Raw genomic sequence first — 25,208 nt, forward strand, 5'->3', positions numbered from 1 at the left:
TCATTGGGCAAACTTACAAAATCAGCAGGGGATCAAATACTTTTTTTCCACCCCTCTAAGTCTTTGGTAAAAATAAAAAATAAATCCCCCCCAAAAAAAAAAAAAAACGCATATTGATTGGTTTGCATGAAAGTTATTGCATCTACAAACTATGGTATATACACTGGAATGTTAATTTTCTCTATACTAGTAATGGCGCTGATCAGCGAATTATAAAAGACTGCAATAGTGTGGCAGACAGACAATCTGACACTAACTGATACTGGGGAGGGAATAGACTACCTAACACCGACATCAGTCACATAATACAGTGATCAGTGCCAATACTACATTAATGACACTGGCTGGGAAGGGGTTAACATTTAGGGTTGGCACATTGCTGCTGTCTGTAAAGACAGCTGTGTTTTCTTTTTACCAACACAGGGCTCTCTGTCATTTGCTTAGCTGATCAGCAGGTGCCAGCCATAAATCATTGGTTGGCACTGGCTCATCAGCTTGTGCCCCCTACCCAGCAATGCAAATCACATAAAAAACAGGCAGACGGCAAGTGGTTAAAGTGCAACTAAAAACTCAAAGGGCAAAAATTGAGAATATTGCAGTTTACAGTTTTATATATGGTGGTTGCACAAGTTATTTTACACTCCTCCCCCTCAACCTTACTTTAGCTTGGTAATCCTGACATTAAAGTGGAAGAAAAGCCAAAAGGCACCTTTCACATGGGTGAACTGTCAGGTCCGTCCATCAGTTTCAGGTGGACCTGATCAGAAGGTCCAAGCTTTATGGACAGGCTGGAGTCTTTACACCCACCTACCCCTGGGTCTGATCTGGTCTGGAAAAAAAAAAAAAAAAAAAAAAAAAAAATTATACATACATACACATAAAATATTATTTATTTATTTTTAAACAGACCAGATCAGACTGTATTTATTGGCGTATAACACTCACTTTTTTAACCTGAAAATAGAGGGTAAATGTGCCTGCGTGTTATACGCAGGGGGCTGTGGAAAGTTATTTTCCTGAATATATATATTAGGGCTGTTACTGATTAAAATTTTTGAGTTCGATTAATCTTTTTTTTTTTTAATTGATGTAGCTACATAAATTGTAAAAATGGTGCGAGTAATACCAAACAGTAGCAAAAGCAGTCATAAAAACATGTAGCGAAGTATGATACTGGTATAAAAATGTGTACAATGATACCACTGCTGAATAAAGATGAGGAGGGGTTAACATCAGTCCGTCGGCATGTAGATGTCCCGTGAAGGGAACCATCACAACTCCCAGTGGATGGCTGTAGAATCCCAGGTTGATAGAGGGAAGTGATAGAGGGAAGTGATAGAGGGAGGTGTAACAGCTAGTTGGCAGATAGTAAGGTCCCGCCGGCATGCAGATATGAAGGCACAGCAAAGGAGCCCTTCAGATGGACACGGCAAGCCCCTCCGGTGTCCATGACGTCACCGGATCTCCGAAGGAACGCCCGGAAGCCGACGGAAAGGCGAGTACCAATCAAAAGAATTTTGAGCGAACAAAAAATTTAAAGATTAAATCGAGGAATAGTTAAATTTTCACAGCCCTAATTTAATATAAATACATACATAAAATTTTATTATATATATGTCCTTGTTTTAGGCTCAATCCCACCATCTCCATTTGTTCTGATTAATTGTAATTTTGACATTAACCACTAAACAGGAGAGGGAAAACCTTTGAATGGGAACACCTGTTCTGGTGTCAACAGTCTAAGAGGGGGACGCCCCTCACTTTGAGGCACTTCCTCCCATTGTGTCTCAAACAATATAAGTAAAAAAAAAGGTAAATCTTTCCAAAAGGAACAGACAGACAAAAAAATAGGTTTCCCTTGAGATGCATTTAAAAATTGGTTGACCATGTCGAACTGCATGCAAGGATGATCACCACGTCTAAACGCTTATTGTCCTTTACCTGCATATTGGTCCGGGTCTTAAGTGATTAAAAAAGTTCATGCTTGGCAAAGCTCCAAAATACATCCCAACTCCTGCCTCAGGCTGGGTTCACACTACTACACTACTTTCATCCTACATTGGTCCTACATCCATCCTACTTTCATGAACAGGATACTACTTTGGTCCGACTTCAATGATATTCAATGGGCCTGAAGTAGGATCAATGTAGGACCAAAAGTAGTACAGGGAGCATTTTCAAAGTCGGACCGACTTGTGTAGGACGCTACAAGACGCTCTCATAGGGAAACATTGATTTTCACACGTCATGCTACATGAGGCTCCCAATGTCGGAGCGTTTGTCGGACAAGTGTGAACCCAGCCTTATAACTAACTGGTCCATGATGAAAGGGACAGCCCTAATGAACAAACTCCAGGCGTGGGTTGAGTCAAATCAGCATTTTCTTATTAGGAAGCTAACAAGAGTAAACCCCCTCCCATAAAAACCACATGGCTCAGAAGGATCAAATCAAAAAGTATTTTATTCGCTACGAAAGCAAAAAAAAAAACGGAGATGGAAAGGGGACAATAATATGTGCCAACTAGAAGGTTCATTATTATTCTTCCAGTCAGACGCACAACCACCCCCTGCTCTGCAAAGGAATCTATTATGCTATGGGCAAAGTAGTGATTGATCCGAGTCTGAAGCTCATCCTCACTAGTTCTTATCCTGCCAAAAGAGCAAGGATCACCACGAAGGGTCAGAACGACAAGGAAAGATGAGCCAAAACCTCACAGCAGCCACCAATTACATGACATGGAAGACTTGTAGAACAAGAGCGTTCGGAAAACACAGAATGCAGAGATTACTTTTGATAGCTGGAGCTGTACGTTCTGCGAAAGGGCATGTGTAGCCTGGAAAATGCAGCATGTCTTTTAGGTGCATTCGGCTGACATTTGGAGAGGCTTCTGCAGTTACGGTACTTTATCCCTGCTTTGAGTATCTTTAGCATTAGGATTCACTCAAAACCAAAAAACAAACAATAATAATAAAAATATATATATTAATTACACACACATACATACATACATATCTCCTTCCCAAAACTGGAATGATGTTTGAAAGAAGAGATTTACTCTGTAAAAATCCATTAAAAAAAGACTAGAATTTAGCCAACACACCTGGGTGGGCTTGCAACACAATGCTTTGTGCCATGATTCACCTTTGTTGAATCCTATGGCTCAAATCGGGTGCTTCAAAAATCCCAGAACCCCCATGCCACTGGAATTCAGGTGTCCGGCATCTGAAAGGGGCCAGACGCCTGAATAGGGGATGGCTACAGCAGCCATGGATGAATCTATTTTACATATTAGGGGGGTGGCTGGAGAGAGGGGGCTGTGCCCATATGGATGCCCCTCTACCAAGACATCTGGTGCAACCCACATACTGTAGACTGCACAAAATGCAAGTAATAAGCTAAACTACAAAAATTGTACCACGGTTAATGTTTTGTTTCATAGTGAATTCCTCTCCTGCCACTGTGGAAACAAAGTCTTACCCAACATGCTAAAATGGCAGTACCTACAGGTTTTTTTTTTTTTCGCTCAGACTTGACTTTCTTGGCGACTATCTCATGGAAGATGGACCCCCATCGTCTCCGTTGAAGTTTAGCATCATATGCGGATAAATTATTACTTTTTCTAAGTTTGCGTACTAGACGCTTTTTTTTTTTTATCGTCTACTCTTTCCCCCACCCCCTTTTTTTTATTTTATTAATTTTGATAAGGAATAAGTAGATTTAAGAAGAAAAACTTTCCACTTCCCTCCACTTCTTAGGCATCAGTCGTTTGGCTGCATTAAGCAGGTGGGGAGTCAGGGATCTTTTATATTCTTTTATGGTCTCTTCCCCCCCCATGGAACAGGACAACCCATGGGTCTTCTTTTGTCTCTTTCTTAGTTATAACCTTTATCAGTGGCAGGATTTTTTTCCAATAGTGTTTTATTTTCGGACAGTCCCACCACAAATGGGCCATCGTCCCCCTTGCTGCGCACCCTCTCCAACATTCCGCAGACTGCCCTTCTCTAGGGTAGCATACCAACCCGTTAAGCATTTAAAATTCATCTCAGCAGTCCTTACATCTACTGCTGAGGTATGGGTCAGGTTGATTCTTGCTGCTGACGTTTTCCCTCTAGGTGCAGCCAATTCTCTTTCCCATTTTAAGATGTATTTTGGTATCTCTGACTCTTCCCCTTTCAACAGAAACCTATAAGTACCTACATGTTTTGACGTTGCCAGGGTGATTCCCAGTATACGACAGCCAGGTGGGTTGTCATTTGCTGGTGGAGAAGAGACTGGGCAAAAAAAAAAAAAAAAGGGAGAATAGGAAGATTTGTTTACCATTTTATTTACTTGGTACTCCAATATGTCTTTAAGTAACCACCAAGTAGTTAAAGCGGGAGTTCACCCATTTGTAAAAAAAATGTTTTCTCCCCTTAGCTTCCTGCTCGTTCGGTCTAGGGGAATCGGCTATTTGTATTAAAATATGATCCGTACTTACCCGTTTTCGAGCTGCATCTTCTTCCGTCGCTTCCGGGTATGGGTCTTCGGGAGCGGGCGTTCCTTCTTGATTGACAGCCTTCCGAGAGGCTTCCGACGGTCGCATCCATCGCGTCACTCGTAGCCGAAAGAAGCCGAACGTCGGTGCGGCTCTATACTGCGCCTGCGCACCGACGTTCGGCTTCTTTCGGAAAATCGTGACGCGATGGATGCGACCGTCGGAAGCCTCTCGGAAGCCTGTCAATCAAGAAGGAACGCCCATTCCCGAAGCCCATACCCGGAAGCGACGGAGAGGATGCATCTCGTAAACGGGTAAGTACTGCACATATTTTAAAATAAATAGCCGATTCCCCTAGTAAAAACGAGCAGGAATCTAAGGGGGAAAAGTGCCCTCTAAGGGTGAACCCCCGCTTTAACATAAAATAATGTTCATATTCTCTGTACTGACAAAAGTTCATAGAAAAATAATTCAAGCAGGTTACTGTTTTTTCCCCTAGCAGAAGAGCACCAACATTAGGAAATTTCCGATCACCTAAATTTCTTCTATAGTAGCTGGATCAAACAAAGGAAGTATTGATTGTCAACAAGGAGTCTAAAAAGGTGAGGGAGTGGAAATCTCACCAAATTGTATCACTTTTTGAAGCGATTGGTTATCTCCTGGGCAGTGTGCAAGTGATGAAGGATGAAGTAGAGAGTTAGGCCCCTTCCACGCGGGGATGGATCCTTCAGCAACGTTTGCCAGCTCAGCGGGAGATTTCTCTGTTGATCTCCGCTGAGCCGGCGGTTGAAAAGTCCCTCTCTGCTCACTAAGCGGGTAGGAGCTTGTCGAGTGCCGCTGCTCGTCTATGGAGAGATCGGACAGCATGTCCGTTTTCATCAAATCTCACCCGATAAGACGGATGGCGACATATCGGCAACCGTCTGATTTTTGCGGAGCGGATGTTAGGGGACATGGTCACCGCTGACATCCGGTGCTCCATAGACTTGTATGGAGCGCCCGTTCAGGTCCGCCGAATATACTGACAGACCTCAACGCTCCGCCCCTGTGAAAGGGGCCTTATGGTAGTGGAAAAAAATTAAAATAAAAGTTGACGGGGACTTCGTGAGAGGGTGTTAAATGAGTGTTATAAAATGAGTCTGTTTGCCAGCGTGGAGGAAAGAAGTTTATTTTTGGAGGGCAGATTTATATTGGTTGAAGTCTTACAGCACAGACGCTCAAGAGCGCGGCCAAGTTTAAGGCTTTTGGTATTGTTTGCCAGGGTTGTAGCCTGAATCTGTGTATAATTGGGGGGGGGGGGGGGGGGTGCAATGTGTCCAAGGTGGAAGTTGTAGACAGAAGAATGACCAGGATGAGAGACTATCTGCTGCAGCTAAAAAAATAAAAAAAAAAGGGAAAAGGGTCAAGATGATGAAGGTTTCTACAGGTAACAGTTACGTAGTTGGAAGGCAAGGTGGAGCAAGACAAGAAGAAAGCAAATGATGTAGTTATCAAGGAGAGTTCTTTCTGCAAGACATTTTTCAACATGATGGAAGGCTTTTTGACAGACCTTTACATTATACGCAGTCCTATACGCTACGCAACATTGTAACAAGGGACTTACATCTGCAACATCTCTGAATATCTTATGAATATAGAGATTCTAAAAGCAGTACATCACTGTGTGAAACTGGGGGCAGCTAATGAGTCAGGACAATCTTATATAAACCGGAAAAGTTAAGGGCATTAAACATTCCCATGCAGTGTTATTTCAAGCCAAGTTTAAGGTACAAAAGGGTGGACTGCATTTTAGTACTGCTGCAATCCTACACATTTTGTTTATTTGGCTCAGGATAGAGCCGAGGCTGTGCTCCAGAATCCTTTCCATTAGTGGCAGCGGATTGCAGGGCAGGCTATACGAGGTCAGCCTTCCAGGGAGAGGCAAGAAAAGGCAATTCTCTAAATACTTTTCAGCCTGAACCCGCCAGCCAGGAAAATCAGCTCATCACAAAAAAGATAAATACAAGGAAAGACTGACTAGACAACATAAAAAAAAAAAAAAATAGTAACAATAAACTAGAAAAGCTACAATTTCTGGTGACATGTTCTTGCCTCCACCAATGCTCCTGACTGGAGACAGTGCCCCTGGAGATGTAAATGTGATCCAACAGTGTGTCGATCCATTGCCCCATCAAAAACTGCCCCCATCAACCACAGTTGATGGCTGCTATGGACTGGGAAATAATACCACTCTAAAAACTGCTGATCCCTTGGCTTTGCTTCCGTCCCACTAAACCAAAAGGGTGCTGGCTTGGCTATGCACAGGTACATTGGATGGAAGAAGATCCTGGACTGCCGCACTCCTTAAAACAAAGTCTTTATTGTACAAATAAAATCCAAAAACAACCAAAATAATGCAGTCAAAACGTAGTGAACAGGAAAAAGGTGGCTGACATGTTTCACATCATGTGATGCTTACTCATAGCTAGCAAACAATGACAAAAACTGTGTTTAAAAAGAGGAGGGGAGAAAAGGTGAATGGGGTGTTTCACCAATTAACCCACAGGTGATTTGTTAGTCAATGGAACACTTTGATAAACCCTGATGTGTCACATGGACTGCCATCGTGTATGGCATTAAATAAAAATCTCATTACAGTGATAAAAGATAAAAAGAAAAATTATTATCTATGTCCATAAGACAGACGTGGGATTCGGAAGAAGCCTCAAAATGAAGAAAAACAAAAGCTGTCAACACTGGAAGAGGGCAAATCGAGAGGCAAGTCTGCAACGTGTTCAGTTTAACCACTTCCCGACCGCCTCATGTACATTTACGTCGGCAGAATGGCACGGACAGGCACATCAACGTACCTGTACGTGCCTGCCTAGACGTGGGTGGGGGGTCCGATCGGGACCCCCCCCCCCTGGTACATGCGGAGGTCGGGTCCGCTCGGGGAGCGATCCGGTGCTTCACTGTGGCGGCGCATCGATCGAGTGATCCCTTTTATAGGGAAGACTCGATCGATGGTGTCAGTCCTACAGCCACACCCCCCTACACTAGTAAACACATACACAGTGATCCCTAAATGTTACAGCGCCCCCTGTGTTTAACTCCCAAACTGCAACTGTCATTTTCACAATAAAGAATGCAATTTAAATGCATTTTTTGCTGTGAAAATGACAATGGTCCCAAAAATGTGTCAAAATTGTCCGAAGTGTCCGCCATAATGTCGCAGTCACGGGAAAAAAAAAAAAAAAAAAAAATCTATCCCCTATTTTGTAAACGCTATAAATTTTGCGCAAACCAACCGATAAACGATTATTGCGATTTTTTTTTACCAAAAATAGGTAGAAGAATACGTATCGGCCTAAACTGAGGAAAAAAAAAAAATTTATATATGTTTTTGGGGGATATTTATTACAGCAAAAAGTAAAAAATATTGCATTTTTTTAAAATTGTCGCTCTATTTATTTATAGCGCAAAAAATAAAAATCGCAGAGGTGATCAAATACCACCAAAAGAAAGCTCTATTTGTGGGTAAAAAAGGACGCCAATTTTGTTTGGGAGCCACGTCGCACAATTGTCTGTTAAAGCGACGCAGTCCCGAACTGTAAAAACCCCTTGGGTCTTTAGCCAGCATATTGGTCCGGGGCTTAAGTGGTTAAAGAAGGATTCTAGATATGGTGTCTTTTATATGTAGCACTACCCCAGGAGGAGCTGTTGGATTTTTGGGCGGCATATTACATAGAAGAAAATAAATGTCCACAACAGGGGGTCTTTATTACCCAGCCAGGTAAAAAAAAAAAAAAACACAGTAAACTTATGGTGAGGAAAGTACAGTTGAAGAAGAATGGAGAAGAGCAGATTGAAGGCAGTCGCAGTTTAAATATTACCCTTAAAATTTTAGGCGTCTAGACTGCAATTTTAATGGATGGCGTGATTTGCAAACAAACAAACAAAATGGTCATATTGTGAAAACGATCAGGACTAGCCGTAGCCATGTGTAGTGGCAGCAGGGATAGCTGAACCTTTTGATATAAGATTTGTGTAGGTCGGCTTGAAAATGAGGGAGTGATGGCAGTTTAGAAATCATGTCCCGATTTTTCAGCTTTGTCCTAGGAGACAAATTTCACTGCAAAAACAACGATATTTCGTGAACTATTCGAAACGTTCCACAAAAGTAATAGCACACCATTCGGGAACAATCCGCACGTTTCGGTATATTACTTGTCTATGTAGTGTAATAACTGTGGGAGGAGTTAGGGTGGTAAATTTGGCTATAAGAATATTATATATATATATATATATATATATATATATATATATATATATATATATATATATATATGTGAGATAACAGTAAGTGGTCTTGCTATGCAAGAACACTTAATAATTACCTACTACCCTGTACAGCAACATTCTAGGATGAGGGGCACCATTAGGAAGCAATTGCGAATGCCGTGCTTCATGCGGACGAGGAGCATACTGACAGAATTAGAGTAGTGTGATCCATGTGGTGAACGGTTGTTCCCCCTCCCAAATAATCAATGGCTGGGAGAAGGGAGGTGACCCAGTTTTTATTGCTCAACTGCAATAGGGAAAGGTCAGGTCACTAGGCTCGCTCCCCCCAAATTCTAGAGGTAATATTTACGAGAATACAAAAAAAAAAGTGCAAAACTAGACAATAGACCCATCATATCGGATCACTATCTTTTTTTTGGCACTTCTAGGTATTTATTGCAAAATTACCCAACTTTTCTTACCCATGTGTTGTAGTTCATCAGCTTTTGGTCAATTTGGTTGATCTGAGAATCCTTGTTTTTGGAGGTAGGTGAGGAGAAACAAATTATAATACTGTCACAATGTCTACTGGGTAGCATAAGTAGCTCAATGTTCATTTAACTGCTTGCCGACCAGCCGCCGCAGTTATACAGCGGCAGGTCGGCTCTGCTGGGCGAGAGCATGTAGCTTTACGTCACCTCGCCCAGCAGCCAACAGGGGCACGCGCGCCCCGGACTCCCGTGCCCGATCACCGCCAGGCACATGCGATCGTTTGTTACAGGGCGAGGACCGGGAGCTGTGTGTGTGTAAAAAAAAAAAAAAAAAAAAAAAAAAAAAAAAAAATACCCCCTATTTTGTAAATGCTATAACTGTTGCGCAAACCAAAAGCTTATTGCGATTTTTTTTTGCGAAAAATATGTAAAAAGAATACGTATCGGCCTAAACTGAGGAAAACTTTTTTTTTAATATTTTTTGGGGGATATTTATTATAGCAAAAAATATTAATTTTTTTCAAAATTGTCGCTCTATTTTTGTTTATAGCGCAAAAAATAAAAACCGCAGAGGTGATCAATTACCAACAAAAGAAAGCTCTATTTGTGGGAAAAAAAGGATGCCAATTTTGTTTGGGAGCCACATCGCACAACCACACAATTGTCAGTTACACCCCATTCACACCTCCGCGACAAAACGCCCGACGCTCGTGCTGCTGGAGGGGAGAATTCCCGTTGCTGTCTATGAGATGGTTCACATCTCAGACGCCGTACGCCTGCCGCCTGAAAAAAAAGTCCCGGACCCTTTTTTTCAGGCGGCATTGGCGTTCGGCCATACAAAGCAATGGGAAGACTTTTTTTTTTTTTTTTAACAAAGTTACACACTCGCGGCAAAATACGCCGCGTATCTTGTCGCGGAGGTGTGAATGCAGCCTTAAAGCGACGCAGTGCCGAATCGCAAAAAGTGCTCTGGTCTTTGACCAGCAATATGGTCCGGGGGTTAAGTGTTTAAAAAGAAAAAGTGGTACTAAACAGAAGTGTGTATTGCCAAAATTAAATTCACATACCGTGTTTCCCCGAAAAAAATTGTAGGTCTTACCATGTAATGTGCCGTCTTCTCTCCCCTCTCCCTCCCTGCCCGTCAGGAATCCCCAGTGTGAACCGAGTTAAAATGCTTGTAAAATCCTATAATCCACTCTATTACAGTAGTATATAATGTACAATGTGTGCGTTTCTGTAATATAATTGTGCCAAATACATTTGTTATAGCGCCTCTCTGCACTTCTGTTCTTCCCCGCAATTATATTACAGAAACACATACATTGTACATTTTAAACTACTGTAATATAGTGGATTATAGGATTTTACAAGCATTTTTAACTAGGGCTTATTTTCGGGGTAGGGCTTATATTGCAGCCCTCCTGGAAAATAACGCTAGGACTTATTTTCAGGGTAGGTCTTATTTTTGGGGAAACAGGGTATATCATGCCACAGAATATTACCTCCGAGTACCCTATTCCTGGACAGTTATTAGATCACAGGAGCTTTCCCGGTCTCTAGTGAGTGGAAACTTGTGAACTCCATGCCCAAGAGTGTTAAGGCAGTGGTGGAAAATGGTGGCCATACAAAATATTGACATTATGGGCCCAATTTGGATATTCTCACTTTTGTTGCCAGCAGTTTAGACATTAAAGGCTGTGTGTTGAGTTATTTTGAGGGGACAGCAAATTTACACTGGTATACAAGCTGTACACTCACACTTTGCTACAATGTCTTCAGTGTTGTCACATGATAGGGGAATAAAATATTTACAAACATGTGAGGTGGTGTACTCACTTTTGTGAGATACTGTACATAAAATTCACACATTTGTTATGATTTTCATTTTAAGCATTGTTCAGCACAGTTCACCCCCTCCCCCAATCTATGCTTAGCCAAAATCCATAAAAATGTCAGCTTAATGTGAACCTGTGACTGCAGGACAGCCGTCAATCATAAGGCTCGCAATCTGACAGCTTTGCTGCAGGTAATACTGTGCTAGAACAAATCACTGGGAGAAGGGGGAGGTTGCAGTTACATATTCTAGTTTGTGTATGGAGAAACAAAAAGATGCTTTAGAGCTGTAGTTAGTAGACTTTGTAGGCTCTTCTGATAAATGCAATTCAAGCATGGACACATCAGCAGTGGTTGCCAAATGGGCAAAAGAAGAAAGGCGTGGGATTCGGAAGAAGCCTCAAAATGAAGAAAAACAAAGCTGTCAACACTGGAAGAGGGCAAATTCGAGAGGCAAGTCTGCAACGTGTTCAGTTTAAAGAAGGATTCTAGGTATGGTGTCTTATATGTGGCACTACCCCTGGAGGAGCTGCTGGATTTTTGGGCGGCATATTATATAGTAGAAGTAAAGGAATGTCCACAACAGGTGCTCTTTGCAGGGCTCTTTACCCAGCCAGGTAACAAAAAAAAAAAAAAAAAACAGTAAACTTATGGTGAGGAAAGTAAAGTTGAAGAAGGAGGATAGCAGATTCAGGCGTGATAATATTAAAGTCCTGCTCCCAAACGTAACCCTTCTCTGCGCCACTCCCGCTGGAGTGGGCTTTGCGTACCCGGACAGGCCTCTCACTGACCTGGCAGCCGGAGTATTACTCGGACAATTGTAGGATAAAGTCTCTGCCACAGACCCTCTTTAGTGAACTTGAACAAGAACCTCTGCCAGACTCCCCTCGATGAGCCTCAGAAAGATACCTCTGCCACAGGTCCTCCCTGGATTGAATTCTTGGAGATATCCCTCCTTAGATGAATTACGCCTGGATCTCCTTCAACTTGAAGGTACCAACTGATAGGTGGTTAATCTCTCAGTGTCCGGCTACCTTGATCCCCGGTGGTTTGTCCAGGCCCTTTTGGACCGACAGCCTCTCAATGGCGCTCCTCAGACTGACTCCCCACCGAACAGCAGTACAGCTTGGGATCCTCAAAAGGTGGGAACCCAGTCACTCACTGGGTCCCCGTCGCTGTTCAGATGCTCCAGGCCAGCATGGTCCCGGAACCAGGAACACCGCGTGGCACGCACGCCCCGGGGTGGGTGCCACACTGGACGAAAAATACTCAGACCCAATGGCGTCTGCCTCATAAATACCCCTCCCCAGCATGCACAGCGAGGACAAACCCTTCCATCACATTACCCAGTCCACATTTTTGCCCGATATGTTTTCAAAGTGTTCCTTTAATTTTTTTGAGCAGTGTAAAATAGTTAGCCTGGTTCAAGCTGGATTAATGTATAAATATACAATACCTGAAGTAATTGTTAAAGCTTCCATGGCCCCCCAGTTTGGTTGGTTTAAATACATTCCTGAGGGTCTATTCAGACCCGAGTGTTGCTGCAACGTATGGCGCCACACATACCACAATGAGTTAAGGTGCCATTATTTTTGAAGAACATCCCGATATCAAACACACAAAAACATTATAGCATACCACGATGTACAGCAAGGCATTTTAACGCACCATGCTATTAAAATGGTGCAGGTCTTTTGGTGCTTTGGCAGCCTATTTAAATAAATCGGCTTCTTTAATGCAACACAGGGAGCAGATTGGACAGATTTGTTTTAGCAATCTCCATTACACACTAGACTTCTGATTCAACCAGGACTTCAAACATACAGTACACCCTGTTCAGTCCCGGCCTTACAAGGACAAATCATGATGCGGTCAGATAAAGATGACCTTGACCAATTCAGCCCCGGAAGGATTTGCCCCACCCACACATTTTCCTCATCAGTTTAGGCCGAATAATTATATATATTTTTGTGCAAAAGTTGTAGCGTCTACAGACTAGAGGACAGATTCATGGCATTTTTTTTTTTTTTTTTTTTTTACACACACACACACACACACACTAGTAAAAAGCAGTGATCAGTGATTTTTATCGTGACCGACATTGCGGCAGACAGACACTTGAGACTTTTTGGCACCATTGACATTTATACAGCGATCAGAGCTAAAAATGTCCACTGATTACCGTATGTCACTGACATAGAAAGGGGCAACACTAGGGGCGATCAAGGGATTAACTGTGTTCCCTAGGCATGTTCTGAGTGGCTGACTAGGGGTAGAAGACCGATCAGTGCACACACACACACACACACACATACAGTCTCCTCTCCCCTGAGAGAACTGGGATTTGTGCATTTACACACACACACACACACACACACACACACACACACACACACAGACCCTAGTTCTCGCTCTGTCACGAGCGATCGCGGGTGCCTGCTGGGCACATGCAACCATTCAGGGGACACGCTGTGAGCGCACGCCTGTTAAAAGCGTCTTAAAGAGCCGACGTACAGCTACAACCACTCATGCAGGGGAGTCTCTCTCTATCTCTCCCCCCCCCCCTACATCCCCAATGGCTCCATTGGGAGGGTATCCATGGTTCCCCCCAGGAGAGGACAATGGGCTTATGGGGGTCTAACAGGAACACTATGTGCTCAAGATACGCACCCCAAGGAACTCTAATACCCTTAACAGAATTAGTATCATCTCAAGGGGATATGATAATGGCTAAATGGAGATACAACCAAATGGCGGATTTCTTTAATAAGTTAAAACCAAAAGTAAGGACATCAGGGTCGCTTACAACATTTAAGAATATGTGTGCAAAAATGTCGAAGCCTAATCATTTGTTATCACAAATGTACAAGTTGGTTCTCAGTGAACAGAAAAATACAATTCCTTATTTTATTAGGGAATGGGAAAAAGAGCTAAATTATACATTTACATCAGTACAAATTAAAATTATAGAATCAACGTATACAAATTCTATAAATTCCAAAATCCAAGAAAGGTCATACATTTTTGGTCAGATGGTATCAGACTCCAGCCCGATTAGCCCAAATATATTCTACAGCAGATGGAAGTTGCTGGAGGGGGATGCAAAGAAAAGGGAACATTCCTCCATATTTGGTGATTTTCCATAAAGATCAGACCCTTTTGGGAAGAAACAGCACCATGTGTTAAGAAGATGACCAATCAACCTATAGAACTATCACCTATACAATTTCTATTCCACGGGATACCTGGATCTATAAATCGCTATAAAAAAAGTGCGATACCACACCTATTAAAAGCTGCTAAAATGCCAATACCCAGGCATTGGAAACAAACCACACGCCCCTCCCTTATGGAATGGAAAAAATAAGTTAACTCAATAAATGGAGGCAGAGAGATGGGTGCATAAGATTAGAGATAAACAGGATAGATTTAAAAACATATGGGCAGGTTGGGAACATCACTCCCCACAGATATAATGGCAGTTCATGTCTCTCTCTTTTTTTGAGCCACATATACTTACTCCTCTCTCTAAAAATATACTCGATGCTCAGTAAGAAAGACAAAACTACTAATATATATATATTTATTACACACACACACACACACACACACACACACACACCTTTACAACCCCCTTTAATTTAATGCAATTGTCAATAAAAAGCCTTTGAAAAGTATGAAAGACACATATCAGTATGCCATTGTAGCGTCTAACAAAAAAATTTAACAAAACACACACACACACACACACACACACACACACACTCCACATCGGAACTTCCGACAAGAAAATTGGATATTCCCCCCCCCCCATTTAAAGATGTGTTGCATACACATGGTCACACACACGTTGTCGGCAATTCTGAACATCAAGAACGCGGTGACGTCAACACTAAGACGAGCCGTGAAAAATTAAGTTCAATGATTCCGAGCTTGCGTAGAATTTTTGTGCTCTCAGAATTGCATACAGACGATCGGAATTTCCGACAAGAACTTTTCCAGATTTTTGTCCGATGGGGCCTACACACGTTCGGAATTTCCGACCAAAAGATTACATCGAACTTTTGACCGCGGCATAAGGTTGTTGGGGGGGGGGTCACACTGCCACGTAATGCAAACTGCTCGTTCACGCTTTGGGTCAGAAAATGCCTCTCCTCCATACAATTTTTTTTTTTTTTTTTTTTTTTTTTTTAAAAAGGGGGGGGGGGGGAACAAAAAAAAATAAAAAACATAAAACAAACAGGACCTCCTTTTAAATGGCAGGCACAGTGCTAAAAGCTCCCACCTGACACTGGTGTGCCCACTGCAGGTAAGTTATTTGTAAGGTGCCCTCCAAATCCCGCAGTCTTCAGTGCCACTAAAATGTGACAGTCCCCCAATAACCATGACAAACGACATGCTCCTAACATCTGTGACAATCGATAAACCCGCTCTCCAAATTAATAAAATACAGATCACGAGGCGAACATTTTTATTAAAGAATAATTTAGCCATAACCAAGTAATGGCGAGGCTGTCGAGCAGAAGATTAAATTACAAGCTAAGCAAACCTGGCTTTGCGTGATAAACCGCAAGAATATTCTGAAATGGAAACCCAAGGTATGCAGTCGGGACGACAGTCAATAAACTAGCTTTATAAAGCATGTACCATAACAAGAGCCACAAAACACGCTCCAACTCCATTTACAACATAAGCCATTGCATCTGCAATAATGACCAATTTCCCTCCCCCACTTACATTTCCGTTTCATCTGGTAAATATATTAATTCCTCCTTGCAAACAGCTCGTTTGCTTTATTTGTTAAAATTCATTTTTAAATCACTTTCAAAACAGCGAATCGCATTATAGCAAAACATTCCATTAGCGTGTCCTTTATTGCAAAAGAAATGGGGAAGTTACAACTAATCATTTTTATTATGAAGAACTGTTATGTAGGTGGACTAATATATGCAATATAATGCCCCGGATTCATTTCAGCCTCAAAATTGAATAATGATGCTTGGCTGACCAAAGCTACAGTTTAATGCATGTTTGTCCTATACTGTACAATGGAAAAGTAAATGTAGCGCCTGTGTACTTTTCAGTACAGGAGCTATGCTAAATTTAGTTGGGGGATGAGTTACCTTGCTCTCATCCGTGCTGTTTTGCTAAATTGGGTTCTGTCGGTTCTGGACTGTCCTGTGGGTCATTCTGTGCTCCAGAGATGTAGTTCCATCTCTGGATGGCAGGTGGCGCCAGAGGGGTCTAGGCGGAACCGCTTTCCCCAGCAGCCAAATGGAGGAGTGTTTCCCTCGCGGGGCATGCTGGGAGAGGGTATTTCTGTGACGGACGCCATTTTTTGGGGTTCTTCGCCCGTTCCTGGTTCCAGGTGCGGCACCCACCTTTAGTGTGTGCGCACATCACGGGCCCCGGCCTGGCCTACCAGGTCGGGGCGCATGTGTCACGCGGAGTTCCCGACTTTGGGCCCTCATGGTCTGGAGCAACTGAGGCTGCAAAGGGACCCCAGTCACTTACTGGGTTCCACATTCTGTGAAGAGGATCCCAAGCGAGTTGTGCTGTTCGGTGAGGAGTCGGTCTGAGGTGAGCCCGGAGGCAGGTGATCCAATAGGGCTTAGACGAACCATCGGGGATCTGGGTGACCGGACACTGACAGGTTGTATGCTGCAAACTGTCAGTTGGTGACCCCAAACTATCAAGTCTACCTGAGGGAGATTCAGGCAAAATTGTGTTACTGGGAGGATTCGCTCTACTGTCCATGTTCCTGAGTACTGGGCCTGTGGCAGAGGTCTCACTACGAATCCTAATTCTATTAGAGCCAAGTCGGTGGCAGAGACTTGTTCCTTCCTAGAAGTTCTAGTGATGCTCCGGCTGCCAGGCCTGGACCTGTCCGGGGGCCCTACACCCACTCCAGCTGGAGTGGCGACGAAGTAAGAGTTGCTAATAGAAGCAGGACTGCTTCCATTTATCCATAGGCCTGAATCTGAAAAGTTCTCTCCTTTCACCAACCTGTCCTATCTACCTCAAGTTGGTTGGGTTGGGCCAGAAATAAAAGCATCGAAAACGTCACCCTGTTGTCTGGACATTCCATCACTACTCTCATCATCCTCATCCCTAGACACATCATAGAGGTAACATAATTACGCCGATCCCAAATGTAACCAGCAGCTCCCAGCTCCTAGAGCTACATAAAGATTGAAAAAAAAAAAAAAAAAAACCCCCACACACGTTATTTGTATTATAAAAAGACATATACACAGTGGGAGTTATTTACAAAAGGCAAATCCACTGCACTACAAGTGCACTTGAAAGTGCAGTCGCTGTAAATCTGAAATGAGGGGGAAGATCTGCTGATTTTACCATCCAATCATGTGCAAGCTAAAATGCATTTTATTTTTTCTTTGCATGTCCCCCTCTGATCTAAATTGACTGCACTTCCAAGTGCACTTGCCTTTCGTAAATAAGGCCCAGTGTGAGAGAGATATACATGTGTGTGTAGCACTATCCCCAAAGGAGCTGCTGGTTTGTTTTGGGTGGCATGTTACCTCATGGCTCCTCCGTCGTCTAAGGGTGTATGGTGGATGTAGCATTAACGGAATGTCCACGACAGGTGTCTTTCTGTGCTCTTTATTAATCAGCCGGGTAAAAACAATAAAAAAAAAGTTGTGGTGATAGAAGAGTAGAAATGGATGGAGAAATAGCAGATTCAGGCGTAGCAAAGGGAAACAGTCCTGCTTCCAACAACACTTGGTCTTCTTCGCCACGCCAGCCAGAGTGGGTATAGTGTACCTGGACAGGCCTCTCTCACTGACCTAGCAGTATCACTCGGAAATTAGAGGAAAAGTCTCTGCCACAGACCCTCCTTATGATTGAGGTAGCGGAGGTAATCCTCCTTAAAAAAGACTTTGGCCTGGATCTCCTTCAGGTAGTTTACCGACTGACAGGTGACCAACATCCAGCCTTTCAGTAATCGGTTCCCTTGATCCCCGGTGGATTGTCGAGACCCTATTGGATTGCCAGCCTCTCTTGTCTCTCTTCAGATGGAATCCCCACCGAACAGCCATCTTGCGATTCTGCCCGCAATACCAAAATGCTCTTCAAAACTGACGCACCATGGTTGTTAAGGTTCTATTAATTTTCATTGGCACCTACATTTTTCCAGGCGATAAATCGCTCCAAACCACACTGCGCAAACCTCGCTGCTCAATAAAGGAGCATGCGTTTCTTTTGGGTTGGCAAGCTTCACGCAATGAGGTTTGTCGCAATTGCAGAGCCCCAATCGGGGCAGAACCACGCCTGTGTGTGGATGTGATCGAAAATGAATAGCACCTGAACAAGCGCAGATGCGATTTGTCAGTTTTGAAGAGCGTTTGGAATCGCTGACAGAATCACGCCGATTCTGCCCGCAAAGGCCCAGGTGTGAACCGGGAAGATCATTGCAGCTCAGTGGACATGGTATGAATAAATCCTTAGTACCAGGCTGCATTATCTACTGCATATGCCCCATAACAACATATACCTTACCTGATCTGCATACTTGTTCTGGGTCAGCAGAACAGAAGCATTTTTTTAGGTCAACAACAACCCCCCATATTTACATTTTGCATGAAAAGTTGCCACAGTGATGCCTATAGGCTACAGGAGCACACTGCAACACAAGGCCAATCATCTGGCTGCCACACTGCATTTTCCAGCTGAAGATAGTGGTATAGCAAGGACCATGCAACACTGGGGATTTTAAAGAATTGTTTTTGAGCAATTTCTCTCCAAGAAACCAAGTAGCTGTCATGTGTACTGCTCCTTTAAAAGCAAAAGGCACGTCAAAGCAAAAAAATAAAACATTCATATGCACAAGGAAGACCTTCCTTCAAAGTGATCTTCTCCTTTTCAGTGCTGTCAGCTTTGACAAATGTGGTGCAGTACAGCGGCACACCTCACTGCAATGCAATTTTTAGTTGAACTCCATGGATGTGCCTTTTTCGACCCGACTTAGTAATACTATTACATTACAAATGACAAGCCTGTGTAGCCAGGGAACACGTGTAAGCTCCCATTCACACAACAAACTGCACTACGCATTTCCACAAGCTGGCACACACAATTTTTTCATGGATTGAACCCGGGCCAATACTTCTACATGTGTGATCGGTGGCACACACACACACACACACATACTCCATCTCAGATCATCAATTGCCCATTTTCACTGTTGCACGTTAATGCATAAGTTGCAACACCCTAAAATGGATGCATCAACCTTGTTTCTGTCCCCATCAGCACCACTTAACATGTCAATATGCATGCCAAATTGCCTGCATTAGGAATCATATGGTCCCACCCATAGGTGTGCACAGCCTATAACATTAGGGTGTGCACCCCAAAGCTCAAACAAAACACTACCGATCACTCAGTGTTCATTCACATAGGTAAGGGACCAGTAAATTACATATTTACTGCCCCTTCCCCCACTCATCCTAATACCTCCCCTCAGCTATAGCTGGCGGGAGAGGAGGGAAGTTGGCAGCGCTGTGGGGGAAGCCAGGGCAGTAGGGGGAATCTGTGCTGCACAGGGCGATTAGGGTGTGCCTGGACACACGCCTATCCGATGGTGACTGGCCCATCAATATGACAAGCTGCCCTACTGAGCTTTCCTCTTGTGAAGCCAAGCATCAACTCCCTAGTGGACTGTTGGGGTATGCCCATTAGATGACCCTAGGCTTTGGGGGTCCCAAGCAGTGTTTCCAACCTACCAGACATTTAATGGCACAGCCAAGTTTTTACTGGCATTTCTCAAAAATGTAAGTTTTAAGTGCAAATTAGAGTATTTAGGCTACAAAAACAATTAGCTATACAAATTAACCTCTTCGCGCATGTGCTATAGACAAAAAACATCTACAGCGCGGCGCTCAATTGCCGGGTGGACGCCCTCCTGTTTACTTCCGCAATGCGTGCATCGTGGAAGAGCTGTGCCCGCCGTATCACGCGGGTGCCGATGCACGCACCTGGCAGCCGCGATGTCTGCCAGGTACCCGCGATCGGCAGTCACAGAGCAGGGACCTGTCAGGGAGAGGAGTCCTATCAGGGAGAGGAGACTGATGGTGTGTCCCTTGTACATAGGGACAACCATCGGTCACCTCCCCCAGTCAGTCCCCTCCGCCCACAGTAAGAATCACTCCCAGGGAACACATTGATCGCCCCTAGTGTTAACCCCTTCCCTGCCAGTCGCATTTATACAGTAATCAGTGCATATTTATAGCACTGTTCACTGTATAAATGTGAATGGTCCCAAAATGGTGTCAAAAGTGTCCGCCGCAATATCACAGTCCTGACAAAAAAAAAAAAACACACATCACCGCCATTACTAGTAAAAAAGTCATAAGTCTATCCCCTATTTTGTAGATGCTATAACTTTTGCGCAAACCAATCACTATACGCTTATCGTGCTTTTTTTACCAAAAATATGTAGAAGATTACGTATCGGCCTAACCTGAGAAAAAAAAAAAAAAAAAAAAAAGTGGTTTTCCCAAAATGGTCACTTTTTTTTTTTTGTGCTATAAACAAAAGCAGAGATGATCAAATACCACCAAAAGAAAGCTCTATTTGTGGGGGAAAAAAATAAATTTTGTTTGGGAGCCACTTCGCACGACCGCACAATTGTCATTCAAAGCGTGACAGTGCTGAAAGCTGAAAATTGGCTTGGACAGCAAGGGGGTTGAAGTGCCCAGTAAGCAAGTGGTTAAAGGTATGTAGCGCCCCCTTACTTTCAGAAAGGGCACTACGCTAAAGTTAGTGGGAGAATGAGAGAGATAAGTTGCTCTCATTCTTAATTTTGTTGAATTTGGCTGTCGCCAAATCTGGATTGTTCTGTGGGTCAGCCTGCGTTCCAGGGATGCAGTTTCATCTCTGGGCGACAGGTGGTGCCAGAGAGGTCCAGGTGGAGCCGCTTCTTCCCAGCAACCAATTGGAGGAGTTTTCCCTTGCGGGGCATGCTGGGGAGGGGTATTTCTGTGGCGGAAGCCGTCCTGGGTTCTTCGCGTGTTTCCGGTGCGGCACCCACCTTTAGGGTGCGAGCACATCGCAGGCCCCACCACTATGGCCTACCTGGCCTGGGGTCACGCGGAGTTCCTGACTCTGGGCCCTCCCTGCCTGGATCGACTGATGCTGCCAGGGGGCCCCCACTTCTACTGAGGAGATCCCAGGCTGTATGCCGTTCGATGGGGGGGGGGGGGAATCAGCTTGAGGAGAACCCGAAGGCAGGTTATCCAAAAGGGCTTGAACGAACCATCGGGGATCTGGTGATCGGACATTGACAGGTACACTTGCACTGTCAACTGGTGACCCTGACGTGATTTACTGGGAGGATTCGCTCTACTGTTCAAATCTAATCTTGCACTAGGCCTGTGGCAGAGGCCCCAACATTTAATTAGAGCCTAGTCTGTGGCAGAGACTTGTTCCTCCCAGAAGCTTTAGGTGGCGCTCTGGCTGCCAGGCCTGTGAGAGAGGTCTGTCCAGGGGCACTTCACCCACTCCGGCGGGAGTGGCGAGGTACTGATACAACTAATAGAAGGCAGGACTGCTTTCTTCATCCAAAGCCTGATACTGCAAAGTTATTCTAATTTCATCAACCTTTCCTGTCTACCTCAAGTTGATGTGTTGGACCAAGGAAATAAAGCATTCAGAAAAAACTTCATCTACCGATTGGACATTCGATTACTGCTCAACTCACTACCCTCACCCCTAGACATCACATAGAGGAAACTTAATACGCCGATCCCAAATCAATCAGCGGCTCCTGAGGGGGTAGCGCTACAGGTAGATAAGGCAAACAAACATTTTTTATTTTATTTTCGATATAGTATCTCAGGGACAGGCCTTAGGAGGGCAAGCAATTAGAATGGGTGGCACACACACATAAAATTCACTCTCACAGTGACACTGACAGCAGTGTGCACCCGCACAGATGATGGTGAGACCTCAAAGACACAACGCGTCTCTTCCTGAGTCACAGTGACCCTCTCTTTCTGCATGCCAGGTGGTCCCTCTAATCCACTCCAATCTAAACAGCACTGATGGTGCCTTGCTCCCATACGAGGCTCTGGCTGCTCTCCTTTGAACCATGACATCACACAATATGCTCAGGCACTGCCTCCGCCAGATCACACCGTAGCAGGCACTCGTATGGGCTCAACTAAGGACGAGCTCAGGCGTGTTTGCATAGAACACGTGCCGAGCCCGCCAGGAAGTCGGCACCCGCGCTGCGCTAATCACAGCCAGGCAGACATTTCCCGATCTCTGCAGCCGAGCATCGGACAATGTCTGCCTGGCTGTGATTAGCGCAGCGCGGGTGCCGACTTCCTGGCGGGCTCTGCACGTGTTCTATGCGAACATGCCAGAGCTCAACCTTAGTCTCAATCAGGTCTGGCAGGCGAAGATTTTTTTTTTTTTTTTTTATTGGCAGCCAGTAAAAAACAGGCAAAGACTGACGGTTGGCAAAACTGGTCCCAATACTGGAAGATAACCAGGTCTATACATAGGCACTGTCAGGGGTCTCCATCAGCACTTTGCATTTGATAAAGCAAATTTAGGGCCATCTGAAGGTACATTTGTCTTGAGATAAAAAAGGGGAGAGAAGTAGATTTGTCCGGCATATAACTAGTTTTTCTTTTCCTGCTGACAAATCGCACTTTCCCTTTATTGTTGGCAGAAACAAAGCATTTACCGCTGACTCCTACACAGAGATGACACAGCAATCATGGGCTCAGCGCAGTATCTGCATTTTTAGACAGCAATACATAAATCACTTGTGTGATCCTGTGCTTTTTCTCAATCCGGTAAACTCAGAAGGGAAAAGACCAACCTGCACGCTGCAGTATACTCTTCATCTTCTGGAGATGCTCACTCACATTGGACGGCTGACTCATGGTATATTTACCATCAGAGGGTAACTTGCTAGCTAGGCCTGGTCTGTGCCAACGTCCATAGAGGTAGTAAAGAACCTGGTGCCCAACAGCAAGCATGTGCCAACATCCACAAAGAATTAGCCATGAACTGTTGCACCCAATTACCCACAGTTCAATGAGGAACCAAACTGAGCTCCTTATCACAATACACAGGAAGGCCACACCAGGTGGAGTCTAGGCAGAAGTTAACCCATCATCAGCCTTCTAAAAGAGAACCTGCCACCTTGATACAATGGTGATATGGGAGGCCTTATGCCGCGTACACACGGTCGCTTTATGTGATGAAAAAACGACGTTTTTAAAAACGTCATTTAAAATGACCGTGTGTGGGGAAAACGTTGTTTTATGTCTTCTGAAAAACGTAAAAAAAATTCGAGCATGCTTCAATTTATTGTGTCGTTTTTTGTGTAAAAAAAAAAAAAAAAAAAAAAAAAATCACGTGTGTAGCTAAAACGACATTTAAAACAACGTTTTTAAACCCGCGCATGCTCAGAAGCAAGGTATGAAGCGAGCTTCAATGGAAAAGAGTGCTGAACGTAACCGCGCTTTGCTAGAGCATTTTGAAAAAACGATGGTGTGTAAGCAAGGTCGTTTTTTAAAATTGAAGTTTTAAAAACGTCGTTTTGTTTCATGATATAAAACGTCGTTTTATTTCATCACAAAAAAAACGACCGTCTGTACACTGCATTAGAAGTTATGTGAGCTCCACCTATCACATTCATAGAAACAAAGCATAAGTGACCGCATTTCTAATTGCACAAGTATCTAACAGCGTCCATCCACAGGGTAATGTTTTGGCAATTTTGGACGACTTTAAAGCAGCCTTTGATTGCAAAGACAACGGAGTGGAAATGCAACTGTTCAAAATCCCTGCTGGTGGCGAGTTCCCTTTGAAAGTGGTTGAAATCGCCAGAAAATTGAGCTACAGTTGGCTACCGTGCCCGATCTGCCGACTTGTTGAGGGTCAGTGACGCCAATAAATTAAATAAAGACATTGGATGAGTATAGCAGCCAGGCAAATGGCATTTTCAAAATACTTCATGTAAGAACAGCAGCTGCGGTCAGTGGTGGCCAAGCTGTTAAATGCAAATTAACCCTTCAACTAACCCTGGACCAGTGGCGTCACTAGGGTTGGTGTCACCCGGTGTGGTAAAACATGGTGTCACCCCCCCCCCCCTCTGTCTAGGCTGCCCAGCACCAAGCAGGCAGCGCATGGGGCGCACCCCAAACCAGCCCCTGTAAATGATAGTATAGTGGCAGGTTAGGGTAGTATAGAGTGGTATAGTGGCAGGTTGGTGTAGTAGGGTGGTATAGGACAGGTTAAGGTGGCATGTTGGGGTGATATAGGGTAGTTTGGGGTGGTATGGTATAGGACAGGTTAAGGTGGTATAGGGCATGTTGGGGTGATATAGGGTAGTTTGGGGTGGTATAGTGCAAGTTAGGGTGGCATAGGGCAAGTTGGGATGGCATGGGAAGGTTGGGGTGGTACAGGGCAAGTTAGGATGGCATTGGGCAGGTTGGGGTGGTATAGGGCAAGTTATGGTGGCATAGGGCAGATTGGGGTGGTACAGGGCAAGTTAGGGTGGCATTGGGCAGGTTGGGGTGGTATAGGGCAAGTTATGGTGGCATAGGGCAGATTGGCGTGGTACAGGGAAAGTTGGGGTGGCATGGGAAAGTTTGGGGTGGCACAGGGCAGGCTGGGGTGGTACAGGGCAGGCTGGGCATGTCAGCAAAAAAAAAAAAAGGGGGGGTGGTGTCACCCCTCTAGGGGGTGTCACCCGGTGCGGACCGCACCCCCCTAGCAACGCCTCTGCCCTGGACAAAGACAGCATACATCCAGGGTCAGCATTTCTGTATAGACACAATGGTAGCAGCCAAAATACAAAATGTTGCTGCGTCCAGAAGCGACATTCAGCCGCCTCTAATCGCAGAAAACGATGTGCCCATGGCTGCCAGGGTGAATGCAGCCCAAGGGTGGTGCAGATGCTGGATCTATAAGCAGCGTGGCTGCGGTCAGCGGCTTAAATCTCAGGAAGGATACTACCTGCATGGTGTTTGCATGTTTTGTCTGTGCATGTTTCCTCCGACACTCCAAAGAAATCCTGAGGAACTGTCCCTACAAATTAGAAAAGCATGAGTTATCACATGTTGCATGCTGGTCCCTGGCCCCCCAGATTGTGTACATATATTAG

The 25,208-nt window shown here is 44.3% G+C and overlaps 1 protein-coding gene across 3 annotated transcripts in view; it reads right to left on the reverse strand.

Annotated features, from left to right (window-relative positions):
• Positions 1-25,208, reverse strand: part of CTBP1 (C-terminal binding protein 1) — a 556,415-nt gene that overhangs the window by 355,853 nt on the left and 175,354 nt on the right. The window contains exon 2 of one of the 3 annotated variants that reach the window (XM_040335255.1): positions 25,061-25,132. The exons of the other annotated variants lie outside the window; for them this stretch is intronic. Within the exon in view, the coding sequence (XP_040191189.1) occupies positions 25,061-25,132 (72 nt within the window). The remainder of the gene's footprint in view (positions 1-25,060; positions 25,133-25,208) is intronic. 3 annotated transcript variants of the gene reach the window in all.

Source organism: Rana temporaria, chromosome 1 (genome assembly GCF_905171775.1).
Source record: "Rana temporaria chromosome 1, aRanTem1.1, whole genome shotgun sequence".
NCBI lineage: Eukaryota > Metazoa > Chordata > Amphibia > Anura > Ranidae > Rana > Rana temporaria.